Source organism: Oncorhynchus kisutch, linkage group LG12 (assembly GCF_002021735.2).
Source record: "Oncorhynchus kisutch isolate 150728-3 linkage group LG12, Okis_V2, whole genome shotgun sequence".
In the NCBI taxonomy this organism is placed as follows: Eukaryota; Metazoa; Chordata; class Actinopteri; order Salmoniformes; family Salmonidae; genus Oncorhynchus; species Oncorhynchus kisutch.
This window is the reverse complement of record NC_034185.2, coordinates 44,962,521-44,975,502: the sequence shown is the minus strand read 5'-3', so window position 1 is coordinate 44,975,502 and position 12,982 is coordinate 44,962,521. Positions and strand designations below refer to the sequence as shown.

General features: G+C 42.3%; 1 protein-coding gene across 4 annotated transcripts in view; it reads right to left on the bottom strand.

Moving 5' to 3' along the window:
* tmem131l (transmembrane 131 like) overlaps nucleotides 1-12,149 on the bottom strand; it is an 88,784-nt gene extending 76,635 nt beyond the window's left edge. For 3 of the 4 annotated variants that reach the window (XM_020497051.2, XM_020497053.2, XM_020497052.2), the window contains exons 1-2: nucleotides 11,809-12,149; nucleotides 10,843-10,913 (exon numbers count right to left, since the gene is read on the bottom strand). In XM_020497051.2, the coding sequence (XP_020352640.1) occupies nucleotides 10,843-10,913; nucleotides 11,809-11,932 (195 nt within the window). In that variant the 5' untranslated portion in view covers nucleotides 11,933-12,149. Of the gene's footprint in view, nucleotides 1-10,842; nucleotides 10,914-11,351; nucleotides 11,697-11,808 lie in introns of those variants that run through there. The other variant, XM_031837617.1, reaches the window with a different exon arrangement.
* Nucleotides 12,150-12,982: the final 833 nt, after the last annotated feature.

Below are 12,982 nucleotides of genomic sequence, written 5' to 3'. Positions count from 1 at the left end.
CCCTTGATCCAAGGACTGTATTTGAAATGATACAAGATCACCGGTGAAGTGTTCATTAGAAAAGTCCTTATCAACCAGTGGAAGAAGAATTCCTCACTCCTGGCAGACTGTCAGGAATAGTTATCTATGTGGGACTGATACCAGTGTGGAAGAGCTGGTCCCTTTAAAGGACTTAAATATTTATCATTATTACACCTGTTAATAATAATAACTTTGCTTGAAATCTATTTCTTATTGTTAGTCCTGATCCAACGTAATGTCCCCCTCTCCACTGTATTTGTCATGTCGTTTACCTTGGTCTTGGGGAAAACTATTCTGATAGGGCGAATGGTGCCACAAGCCCATCTTTTCTTTATCAAGAGGTCTATGAAAAGTGGATGTAGAACCATCAGATGGGGTGATTGACAGAGCAGCGGGGAAGCTTGCTGGGAAGGGGAAGCTTACTGGGGAAGGGGAAGCTTGCTAGGGAAGGGGTGGCTCCCAAACATTATCCAAATTATTTGCATCCTTCACTCTGCGGTGAATGAAATAAAGAGATTGTTGTGAGACAGAATTACAGTTGACTAAATTTACAAAATGACATTACTATAAAGAAAAAACACCAAGACTAAACTTTACCTGGACAGTGACTCACATTATGTGTGAAGCACACACACAATGCAAACAGTAACACCTTGGAGACAAAGGGAGAGGTGAGAACCACAAATAAACAATGGCCATGAGAGTTTAGTGGCCTCTCCAAAGTTACAAGGATGAAACTTAGACAATAACTACTTTGGAATTACATAACATTGAAATGACTTGTTACATAGGCCTATGTAAACTACATCCAAATCACAAAAAGCTTACAAAAAACAATAGTGAATTAGATATAAAGTCAAGAAAATAATTGACTTACAGATCTTAAAATGGATCCAATCCCTCTAGAAAGCAAACTTTGTCGGCCCGAGTCAGAATCCTCTTTGTCCGACTCTATGGTCGGTATACTGTCTTTTTAGGTTCCTGTTCGATATGCTTAATTTACACCCCCCACGAGAAGCCAAATTGTATGCAAAAGCAATTAATTTAAACGCAATGAAATCTGTTTACAATGTAATGTAGCGTGTTTGGTGCGTCTCGTCCCTGAGCCAGGTAGCAATATTTCATATAACGCATTTTTAAAAAGTTCTACGGCTTGCTTTGTCCCACCCAGGTCAACTGCATATCCCTGGAAAGCCTCTAATTGGCTACAAGACTGTCAATGTGCCATAGTAGGCAATCCCATGTGTAATGGATGCCAACTGTGCCTAAGCAGGCAAAATTATATCTTTGCGCATCAAAAATATGATCACTTGTGGACATTCGATGTTACCATTAAGTTATACATCAGATATGTAGCCCATTGCCAATGTTTTGTTCCTAACAACCTAATAATTTATTTGATACCCCCATGTAGCTATAGCTCAAACACAGACCAAATCGAAGCTTACCTTGTTGGTAAAAACGTTATCAAACAGTAGGTCACAAGCAGACAAATAATATATCCTCATGATCTATGGATTATTTATTTATTTATTTATTTACCTTTATTTAACCAGGTAGGCAAGTTGAGAACAAGTTCTCATTTACAATTGCGACCTGGCCAAGATAAAGCAAAGCAGTTCGACAGATAAAACGACACAGAGTTACACATGAAGTAAAAACAAACATACAGTCAATAATGCAGTATAAACAAGTCTATATACAATGTGAGCAAATGAGGTGAGAAGGGAGGTAAAGGCAAAAAAGGCCATGATGGCAAAGTAAATACAATATAGCAAGTAAAATACTGGAATGGTAGTTTTGCAATGGAAGAATGTGCAAAGTAGAAATAAAAATAATGGGGTGCAAAGGAGCAAAATAAATAAATAAATTAAAATTAAATACAGTTGGGAAAGAGGTAGTTGTTTGGGCTAAATTATAGGTGGGCTATGTACAGGTGCAGTAATCTGTGAGCTGCTCTGACAGTTGGTGCTTAAAGCTAGTGAGGGAGATAAGTGTTTCCAGTTTCAGAGATTTTTGTAGTTCGTTCCAGTCATTGGCAGCAGAGAACTGGAAGGAGAGGCGGCCAAAGAAAGAATTGGTTTTGGGGGTGACTAGAGAGATATACCTGCTGGAGCGTGTGCTACAGGTGGGAGATGCTATGGTGACCAGCGAGCTGAGATAAGGGGGGACTTTACCTAGCAGGGTCTTGTAGATGACATGGAGCCAGTGGGTTTGGCGACGAGTATGAAGCGAGGGCCAGCCAACGAGAGCGTACAGGTCGCAATGGTGGGTAGTATATGGGGCTTTGGTGATAAAACGGATTGCACTGTGATAGACTGCATCCAATTTGTTGAGTAGGGTATTGGAGGCTATTTTGTAAATGACATCGCCAAAGTCGAGGATTGGTAGGATGGTCAGTTTTACAAGGGTATGTTTGGCAGCATGAGTGAAGGATGCTTTGTTGCGAAATAGGAAGCCAATTCTAGATTTAACTTTGGATTGGAGATGTTTGATATGGGTCTGGAAGGAGAGTTTACAGTCTAACCAGACACCTAAGTATTTGTAGTTGTCCACGTATTCTAAGTCAGAGCCGTCCAGAGTAGTGATGTTGGACAGGCGGGTAGGTGCAGGTAGCGATCGGTTGAAGAGCATGCATTTAGTTTTACTTGTATTTAAGAGCAATTGGAGGCCACGGAAGGAGAGTTGTATGGCATTGAAGCTTGCCTGGAGGGTTGTTAACACAGTGTCCAAAGAAGGGCCGGAAGTATACAGAATGGTGTCGTCTGCGTAGAGGTGGATCAGGGACTCACCAGCAGCAAGAGCGACCTCATTGATGTATACAGAGAAGAGAGTCGGTCCAAGAATTGAACCCTGTGGCACCCCCATAGAGACTGCCAGAGGTCCGGACAGCAGACCATCCGATTTGACACACTGAACTCTATCAGAGAAGTAGTTGGTGAACCAGGCGAGGCAATCATTTGAGAAACCAAGGCTGTCGAGTCTGCCGATGATGCCCGGCATTCGGTGTTTATCAACGTATTCCTTGTTTATTTTGATTATGCTTCACAACGCTAACCAGTATGTAGGTAGCAGCCATCTTGAAGTGAGGTCATGAGCTCGGCCTGGCCTATTTAAATTGAACCTTTATTTAACTAGTCAAGTCAATTAACCTTTTGCGTGTAGGGGGCAGTATTTGCACTTTTGGCTTAAAAACGTACCCATTTGAAACTGCCTATTTCTCAGCCCCAGAAAATAGAATAAATATAATTGTCAGGTTAGGATAGAAAACACTCTAAAGTTTCCAAAACTGTAAAAATATTGTCTGTGAGTATAACAAAACTGATATTGCAGGCGAAAGCCTGAGAAATCCAATCAGGAAGTGCCTCTCCGTTCCTATGCATGCCTATCCTCCATTTAAAGGGATATCAACCAGATTCCTTTTTCTATGGCTTCCCTAAGGTGTCAGTCTTTAGACATAGTTTCAGGCTTTTATTTTGAAAAAACCTGGGATGTTCTCTTGACAAATGTGTGAATTGGACCCTTTTCCTGTCCTGCTAAGCACTCAAAATGCCACGAGTACTTTTAGGTGTCAGGGAAAAATGGAGTAAAAAGTACAGTATTTTCCTTTAGAAATGTAGTTAAGTAAAAGTTGTCAAAAATAAAAAACAGTAAAGTACAGAAACCAAAAAAAACAAAAAAATATATATACTTACGTGGTACTTAAAAGTATTTTTTAAACCACTGCTCAATTGAGAATAGGGATGCACAATATAAAATGCCAGGGAGTAGGGATGCACGATATATCGGTGAAAATATCAGAATCAGCCGATATTAGCTAAAAATGCCAACATCGGTATCAGCCGATGTGAAAAACCGATGTCAAAGCTCTCAGCCTATTGCGGACAGTCGGCGCGTTCCTGGTGCAACTCGGGCAGTTGTTATTGCCATCCTAAACTTATCCCGCAGGTGTGATGTTCAGATGTACCGATCCTCCGCAGGTGTTACTACACGTGATCTGCCACTGCGAGGACGATCAGCTGTTTAGAATGCTAGTGGATTTATATTAAGAAGCAAAGTGAAAACAGCATTGTTGTCATCAACATTGTTGCATGTGCTGCATTGACCATGCAGACTGAACGCAAGTGTCTCGTGGTTGAGGAACATCAAATGCACTCCTTGAGTGACAGGGGGCATGGCTAGGTCTGTGTTGAAAGTGGCATGGAGAGAAAGAGCGGCAAGAGATGATTCAAGTAGCGAAGTAAAACCATAAAAATTGACATTACACATGGCGTATCACATTTAACAAACCAAACATTCAAATACCAATATTGAAGGTTAAGAAAAAACCAAAACCGGTCCCTGCATCAATACCAGTATATCATAAAATATGGTATACCGCCCAACCCTACAGTGGCCTCCATTATTCTTAAAATGGAAGAAATTTGGAACCACCAAGACTCTCCATAGAGCTGGCCGCCCAGCCAAACTGAGCAATCAGCGGAGAAGGGCCTTGGCCAGGGAAGTGACCAAGAACCTGATGGTAACTGACGGAGATCCTCTGTAGAGATGGGAGAATCTTCCAGAAGGACAACCATCTCTGCAGCACTCCACCAATCAGGCCTTTATTCTAGAGTGGCCACACGGAAGCCACTCCTCAGTAAAAAGCACATGACAGCCCGCTTGGAGTTTGCCAAAAGGCACCTTTAATTTTTTCTTTATTTAACTAGGCAAGTCAGTTAAGAACAAATTCTTATTTTCAATGACGGCCTAGGAACAACTGCCTGTTCAGGGGCAGAACGACAGATTTTGTACCTTGTCAGCTCGGGGGTTGAACTTGAAACCTTTCGGTTACTAGTCCAATGCTCTAACCACTAGGCTACCCTGCCGCCCCAGGAATCAGACCATGAGAAACAAGATTCTCTGGTCTGATGAAACAAAGATTGGCACTCAGGCCAAATAGTTCAATCGTCACGTCTGGAGGAAACCTGAAACCATCCCCATTGTGAAGCATGGCAGTGGCAGCATCATGCTGTGGGGATGTTTTTCAGTGGCAGGGACTAGTCAGGATTGAGTGAAAGACGAACAGAGCAAAGTACAGTGAGATCCTTGATGAAAACCTGCTCCAGAGTGCTCAGGACCTCAGACTGGGGTGAAGATTCACCTTCCAACAGGACAACGACCCTAAGCACACAACCAAGACAATGCAGGAGTGGCTTCGGGTCAAGTCTCTGAATGTCCTTGGGTGGCCCAGCCAGAGCCCGGACTTGAACCTGATCAAACATCTCTGGAGACCTGAAAATAGCTGTGCAGCGACGCTCCCCATTCAACCTGAAAGAGCTTGAGAGGATCTGCAGAGAGGAATGGGAGAAACTCCCCAAATACAGGTGTCAAGCTTGTAACATCATACCCAACAAGACTTGAGGCTGTAATCGCTGTCAAAAGGTACTTCAACAAAGTACTGAGTAATAGGACTGAATACGTAAGTAAATGTGATCATTTTTTAATTCTTAATAAAATGTGCAAACATTTCTAAAAATCTCGTTTTACTTTGTCATTATGGGTTATTGTGTGTAGATTGATGGGGAAAATGTTTTATTTAATCCATTTGAGAATAAGGCTGTAACATAACAAAATGTGGAAAAAGTCAAGGGGTCTGAATACTTCCCGAATGCACTGTATTGGCACGGTTTGCTTGCACTCAAACTCGTCTCGGGCCTAACACCCGTGTCAATTTATCCTTCAAACACAGGCTTATCAGGGATTATCACTTAAGGCAGTTATATAAAATGAATGTTGCTGGACTCCCTTGGCAGCAGTAAATCAAATAAGTAAATGAGGATCCTTAATAAATACCCTCTGTGACTTAAGAAGATTTTAACCCACAACATTTTGTCAAGTTTTTACTATCATTGTAAAGCCCTAGTTATTTTGTTGCTTTGACTAATTAACTTTGAAGATTCAATTCATTTGATTACTGATTCATTTATGTTTGTCCCTCATTTAAGGTCAACCCTTTTTAAGAGATTAACTTGTTTCAATATGGTGAAACTATTCCTTTAAAACTATTTTTCTCTCAAAAGAAACTTTGAAAATCTAATAGTCAAATCAAAGTGTAAAAAGCAGTTGTGCTGTTTCTACTCTTTTTGGCCATTTTCTGGTGTTTTGTGGTGGAAAACTGAGCGTGTTGAGCATACCACGTCAACACTGATACCCACAGATAATCAAATCAAATCAAATTTATTTGTCACATACACATGGTTAGCAGATGTTAATGCGAGTGTAGCGAAATGCTTGTGCTTCTAGTTCCGACAATGCAGTAATAACGAACAAGTGATCTAACTAACAATTCCAAAAAAAACTACTGTCTTATACACAGTGTAAGGGGATAAAGAATATGTACATAAGGATATATGAATGAGTGATGGTACAGAGCAGCATAGGCAAGATACAGTAGATGATATCGAGTACAGTATATACATATGAGATGAGTATGTAAACCAAGTGGCATAGTTAAAGTGGCTAGTGATACATGTATTACATAAGGATGCAGTCGATGATATAGAGTACAGTATCTACGTATGCATATGAGATGAATAATGTAGGGTAAGTAACATTATATAAGGTAGCATTGTTTAAAGTGGCTAGTGATATATTTACATCATTTCCCATCAATTCCCATTATTAAAGTGGCTGGAGTTGAGTCAGTGTCATTGACAGTGTGTTGGCAGCAGCCACTCAATGTTAGTGGTGGCTGTTTAACAGTCTGATGGCCTTGAGATAGAAGCTGTTTTTCAGTCTCTCGGTCCCAGCTTTGATGCACCTGTACTGACCTCGCCTTCTGGATGACAGCGGGGTGAACAGGCAGTGGCTCGGGTGGTTGATGTCCTTGATGATCTTTATGGCCTTCCTGTAGCATCGGGTGGTGTAGGTGTCCTGGAGGGCAGGTAGTTTGCCCCCGGTGATGCGTTGTGCAGACCTCACTACCCTCTGGAGAGCCTTACGGTTGAGGGCGGTGCAGTTGCCATACCAGGCGGTGATACAGCCCGCCAGGATGCTCTCGATTGTGCATCTGTAGAAGTTTGTGAGTGCTTTTGGTGACAAGCCGAATTTCTTCAGCCTCCTGAGGTTGAAGAGGCGCTGCTGCGCCTTCCTCACGATGCTGTCTGTGTGAGTGGACCAATTCAGTTTGTCTGTGATGTGTATGCCGAGGAACTTAAAACTTGCTACCCTCTCCACTACTGTTCCATCGATGTGGATGGGGGGGTGTTCCCTCTGCTGTTTCCTGAAGTCCACAATCATCTCCTTAGTTTTGTTGACGTTGAGTGTGAGGTTATTTTCCTGACACCACACTCCGAGGGCCCTCACCTCCTCCCTGTAGGCCGTCTCGTCGTTGTTGGTAATCAAGCCTACCACTGTTGTGTCGTCCGCAAACTTGATGATTGAGTTGGAGGCGTGCGTGGCCACGCAGTCGTGGGTGAACAGGGAGTACAGGAGAGGGCTCAGAACGCACCCTTGTGGGGCCCCAGTGTTGAGGATCAGCGGGGAGGAGATGTTGTTGCCTACCCTCACCACCTGGGGGCGGGCCCGTCAGGAAGTCCAGTACCCAGTTGCACAGGGCGGGGTCGAGGGTCTCGAGCTTGATGACGAGCTTGGAGGGTACTATGGTGTTGAATGCCGAGCTGTAGTCGATGAACAGCATTCTCACATAGGTATTCCTCTTGTCCAGATGGGTTAGGGCAGTGTGCAGTGTGGTTGAGATTGCATCGTCTGTGGACCTATTTGGGCGGTAAGCAAATTGGAGTGGGTCAAGGGTGTCAGGTAGGGTGGAGGTGATATGGTCCTTGACTAGTCTCTCAAAGCACTTCATGATGACGGATGTGAGTGCTACGGGGCGGTAGTCGTTTAGCTCAGTTACCTTAGCTTTCTTGGGAACAGGAACAATGGTGGCCCTCTTGAAGCATGTGGGAACAGCAGACTGGTATAGGGATTGGTTGAATATGTCCGTAAACACACCGGCCAGCTGGTCTGCACATGCTCTGAGGGCGCGGCTGGGGATGCCGTCTGGGCCTGCAGCCTTGCGAGGGTTAACACGTTTAAATGTCTTACTCACTTCGGCTGCAGTGAAGGAGAGACCGCATGTTTTCGTTGCAGGCCGTGTCAGTGGCACTGTATTGTCCTCAAAGCGGGCAAAAAGTTGTTTAGTCTGCCTGGGAGCAAGACATCCTGGTCCGTGACTGGGCTGGGTTTCTTCCTGTAGTCCGTGATTGACTGTAGACCCTGCCACATGCCTCTTGTGTCTGAGCCGTTGAATTGAGATTCTACTTTGTCTCTGTACTGGCGCTTAGCTTGTTTGATAGCCTTGCGGAGGGAATAGCTGCGCTGTTTGTATTCAGTCATGTTACCGGACACCTTGCCCTGATTAAAAGCAGTGGTTCGCGCCTTCAGTTCCACACGAATGCTGCCATCAATCCACGGTTTCTGGTTGGGGAATGTTTTAATCGTTGCTATGGGAACGACATCTTCAACGCACATTCTAATGAACTCGCACACCGAATCAGCGTATTCGTCAATGTTAAAGGGGCGCTAGCATTGTTAACACATTTTTTTTTAAATTGTGAAGCTTGCATTCAATTGCCACTCCCTGTTGCACACAACACACTTCCATTACCCCTGTCACAAGGAGATTTATGGTTGATTTAAGATGAAATCGTCAACCCTGTTACAGTCAACCATGTTACTTTATTTGGTACTTACTATAGTAATTTATTTAACCTCTTGAGATGGAAAAATGTGTTAAATGAAGTTGAACATGTGCTCTTTATGACAGAATGTTAAAAATGATGTGAAATCTGTTTTTTATGGACCAAGTTACACTCAAAAAGGTGGAATGACTGATCTTTATATTTTTTGAAGTTTAAATATTTGTTTTAATATTCCATTGTAAAATGTCGCAACCAAGATCAACCAGTTATAGTTTACAGAGGGAGTGGTTTGTTGTGGCACGGTTAAAACAAACCGTGATATCTTTGCACAGAATCACCTCAGTGAGCTGCTAACATCTTCCACCCAACAACAACAATCTTAAACAAGGACTATATTCATTAGGCACCAAATGGAAGAAAACAATGAAACAGGGAAGGACAACCTGGACTTGTCCAATAAGAAACATTTAGCTAAACTGTGAACCTACTAAACACAGCCAAGTGCAAACAGATTATGTAATTACTACATTTCACAAATCATAGTGCTGAGACACAGCTACTCCATTCACAGCACAGCCCTGCCTACCTGAGCCTGACAAATACTGAGGAATGTAAACAATTGCAGCATTCTGTCATTAACTTGCTATCAACAGATCCAAATCATTTGCAACCCTGACAGGATTACCTTGGTTCCCCATTGGACTGAGCAGATGTACGCCTAACTAAGTTGCGATGCACAGTACACACCCTTTTTCGGTGGGAATACGAACCAAAACAACTGGTCTAACTTAGGTGACATTATATGTCAGGGTAAGCTTCTGAAATGTCATTAACTTTAAATTGCTATCAACAGGTCCAAATAATTTGCAACCCTGACAGGATTACCTTGGTTCCCCATTGCACTGAGCAAATGTACACCTATAACTAAGTTGCGATGCACAGTACACACCATTTTTTGGTGGGAATACGAACCAAAACAACTGTTCTAACTTAGGTGACATTATATGTCAGGGTAAGCTTCTGAAATGTACCGTTACACCATTTCTATGTGAAAATGGAACTAGGCAAATTCTACTTCCCATCAAATAGACAATTGAAAGCATAATGTTTTAGTTCTGCGTTGACTGTCAAAAGGTGTACACAACCTAAATGACCAGGTATTTGAAAACATTTCAAATATGTTTTATCCTAGGTTCAATTAAAATAAGCGTCTTATCTGCAGGTAACATGACAGTCCGTCATAGCTTCACTGACAATCAGTAAAACAAAATATGTAGGGTGTTCCTGGATTACATAAAAAGTCAAACATAACAGCTGCAGCATAAAATGCAGACAGGGTCAAAATGCAAAACACACTGCAGCACTGACAACGCATTACTTGAAATTCGGGAAGTTTGTGATGTGTCATGAAAAAAAGGCTTTTGCATCATAGTGCCAGTAACACAGGTGAATTAAATAATATTTACATTTATTTAGCCAACTTCATTGATTTGACTAGCTAGGCTATTTTCTCTATAGCATAGTAATGTTAGACATGCGCAGAATACAACAGGTTATTACTGTGAAATGTTCACAGGTCTACCTCTTGTATTCTGCACATAAACAACAAATAAAATGTGTAAGATATGTATGAGATGGAGATAATTAAACTTACAAATAAAATGTGTAAGATATGTATGAGATGGAGATAATTAAGACAGGGCTTTGCTATGCTGTTTATGGACACACTATTATTGCACACTTCCGACAAGTAACAGGGCAGACCACATGGCACCCTCTATTCCTCTAGCAGGTGGCTTTGGCAAATTCTTCCCCGCCTCCATTTGGACTCCTCGCTTCAAACATAAATCCTCACGTTTAGAACAGGAACACGTTTAGCTGACTTGGCAAAATAGAACCATAATTAATAGTTCGACAAATTAGAGAACACACAGAAGTGATAGAATGTAGCAGTACCTAACTAATCTCCTTGATGTCACTGCAGCTCCAAGACACGTGCAAACATAAACAATGGGGTGATATACCCATGCACGTGGGAGGTGGTATGCTTTGTTAAAGAAATATAAATGCTTGCCTATCTTTATGTCACCTGCAATCAAGGTTTATACCATCTCAATAAATTGTGTATTGCATTTACCTGAGTTGGGACTACTGGGTCAGCATCCTCAGCTTGCCAGACCTCGACCACGCTGGACATTTGACTCAGGGCTTGGTGGGAGGAAGAGAGGGGGACGAGGTGTAAATGTGAAAGCTTGAGCAGAAAACACTCGCTGTCAAGCACATCAGATAAAAAGAAAGAAAGAAATAATGTCTAGATAAAATGCTTTACCCCCAAAAAATTATAACAGGGGACGGCTGTTTGTCAACGTTTAGCATTAACTTGTGCAAATGCATGACTGACAAAGGCGTGTATTCAACTGCCCATGATCCCACTCTCCGAGGGTGGCTCGGGGAGAGTTGGGATATCACATTTTTCAATTCACACATGCAGTATTAATACACACTTGTACATGTGTTAAATAGGCCAGTAAGCACCCACCAAATTATCATCAACGTTGCTTTTAGGTTAGCTAGCTTTGGCTTTGCTAGCGTGTAAACACATAGCTTTAACATTTATAAAAGCCGAGCTATACATTTATAACATACCCAATAAATACACTGAAACATTTAAAAACACCCAACCAAAGTGAAAACAATGGCATCTGGCAAGCTAACGATCATTAAACGAAGTTCCCTTGTAGCTAAATTCGCTAGCTACTGTAACGCGACACTTCACTGAAATAACGTTATGGCTTGCATGAACCAACACAGGAAACTGTCCACTGATTTAAAAAAAGAAAAATACTTAATAAAATAGTCTTAGCACTTATAAGTGAACGACGTTCGCAACATTTCTGCAGACATTAACACATTCGAAATTATCACGCAAATTATGCCGAATTGGAATCCACAATACGATGGTTGCAGTAGCCGTTTTCGCATAGCGACTTGTCCTCACTGTCAACTCGGTAACGTTCGCTCTAACGTTACTGGCAGTTCTCGCCGACATTTTCGCAATGGGTGGTTAACGTTAATTATTGAAGAGAAATGTACTTCACCAGACCTTGCAATTGAGCCCCTCCATGCTGTACGCAGGGTAAAAGTAGCGGTAGAATTCCGAGTATAATATTAATCCACGTTTTTCTGTGACAGCGGCTGCCTTGTTGGAACTCCCGTACCACCGCCATGCTGCCCTGTTCAGCTAGCAGCCTGCCTTGTGCTACGCTTGGCTTTCTCTTTCTCTTGCTTTCGCTCCCCGTCTAGCAAACCCTCCCACCCTGTTCTGTTTCCTCGCCCTCTTTCTCGTTGTGTGTGTGTGTGGAGAGTATGCGCCGACCACAGCCAAGGCGTTGCATTCATCGGCCTGCCTGCGTTGGCTGATTTTGGCACAATGAGGTGGACTTGAACGTGACGAACTAAACGCACCAAATGATTCAACTCATGGGAATATCGCGTGGCCAGTCCAATACGCAGGTAAATCGTGCAGAAAACAAAGTTTATGCGAAACATTCTATTTCGTTTTTTTCCCGCGCGGGCAAACAACTGTCATGCGGTCAACCAAAGCAAATCTAGGTTGATGATGCGCTTGTGGACCCATTGTTTTAAAATACCCCATACCCCGTACTACTGAAGTTGAAAAACGTTGTGCCAATCAATAGATCACAGGTTAAGAGAGATTCCATCATGTGGTTCCCATATAGAATAATCCAACTGCAATATTCATAGTACTAGAAGTCCCTCCAACATCCAAACCAATGAAGTCCTGCAAACTCAAATTACGCCATGAGAACCCTGTCACATAAAGCACATTTCTTGCACTTCATCTAATACTAGTTTTATAACTGAAGAGTTATAAAGGACATTGGTATTCAAGTTCAACATTGAAACAGGCCATATGCTGTAGGCCAGTGTTAGGTTAGCAACAATGGCTGGTAGACAATTAGTGGAATACATAAAAGTCACAAGCCTATATGTAAATTAAGTACATTTTGGACACTACTGCTCAAGGGTGAACAACATTTTTTGGGGTGCAGACTTCAGGTCAACCTTAATGAATCAGAATGGACAGGCTAAGCAGGTTCACACACAAATATCACACATACTCTTCCATGGTGGGTGTGTCATTGTTCAAACGTTTAGGCCAAACATGTTTAGACAAGGTATGTTATGCTTGAAATAATATCTGCACACGGTAGAGGGTTCAGGTAAAATATACTGAACAAAAATAAATGCAACAG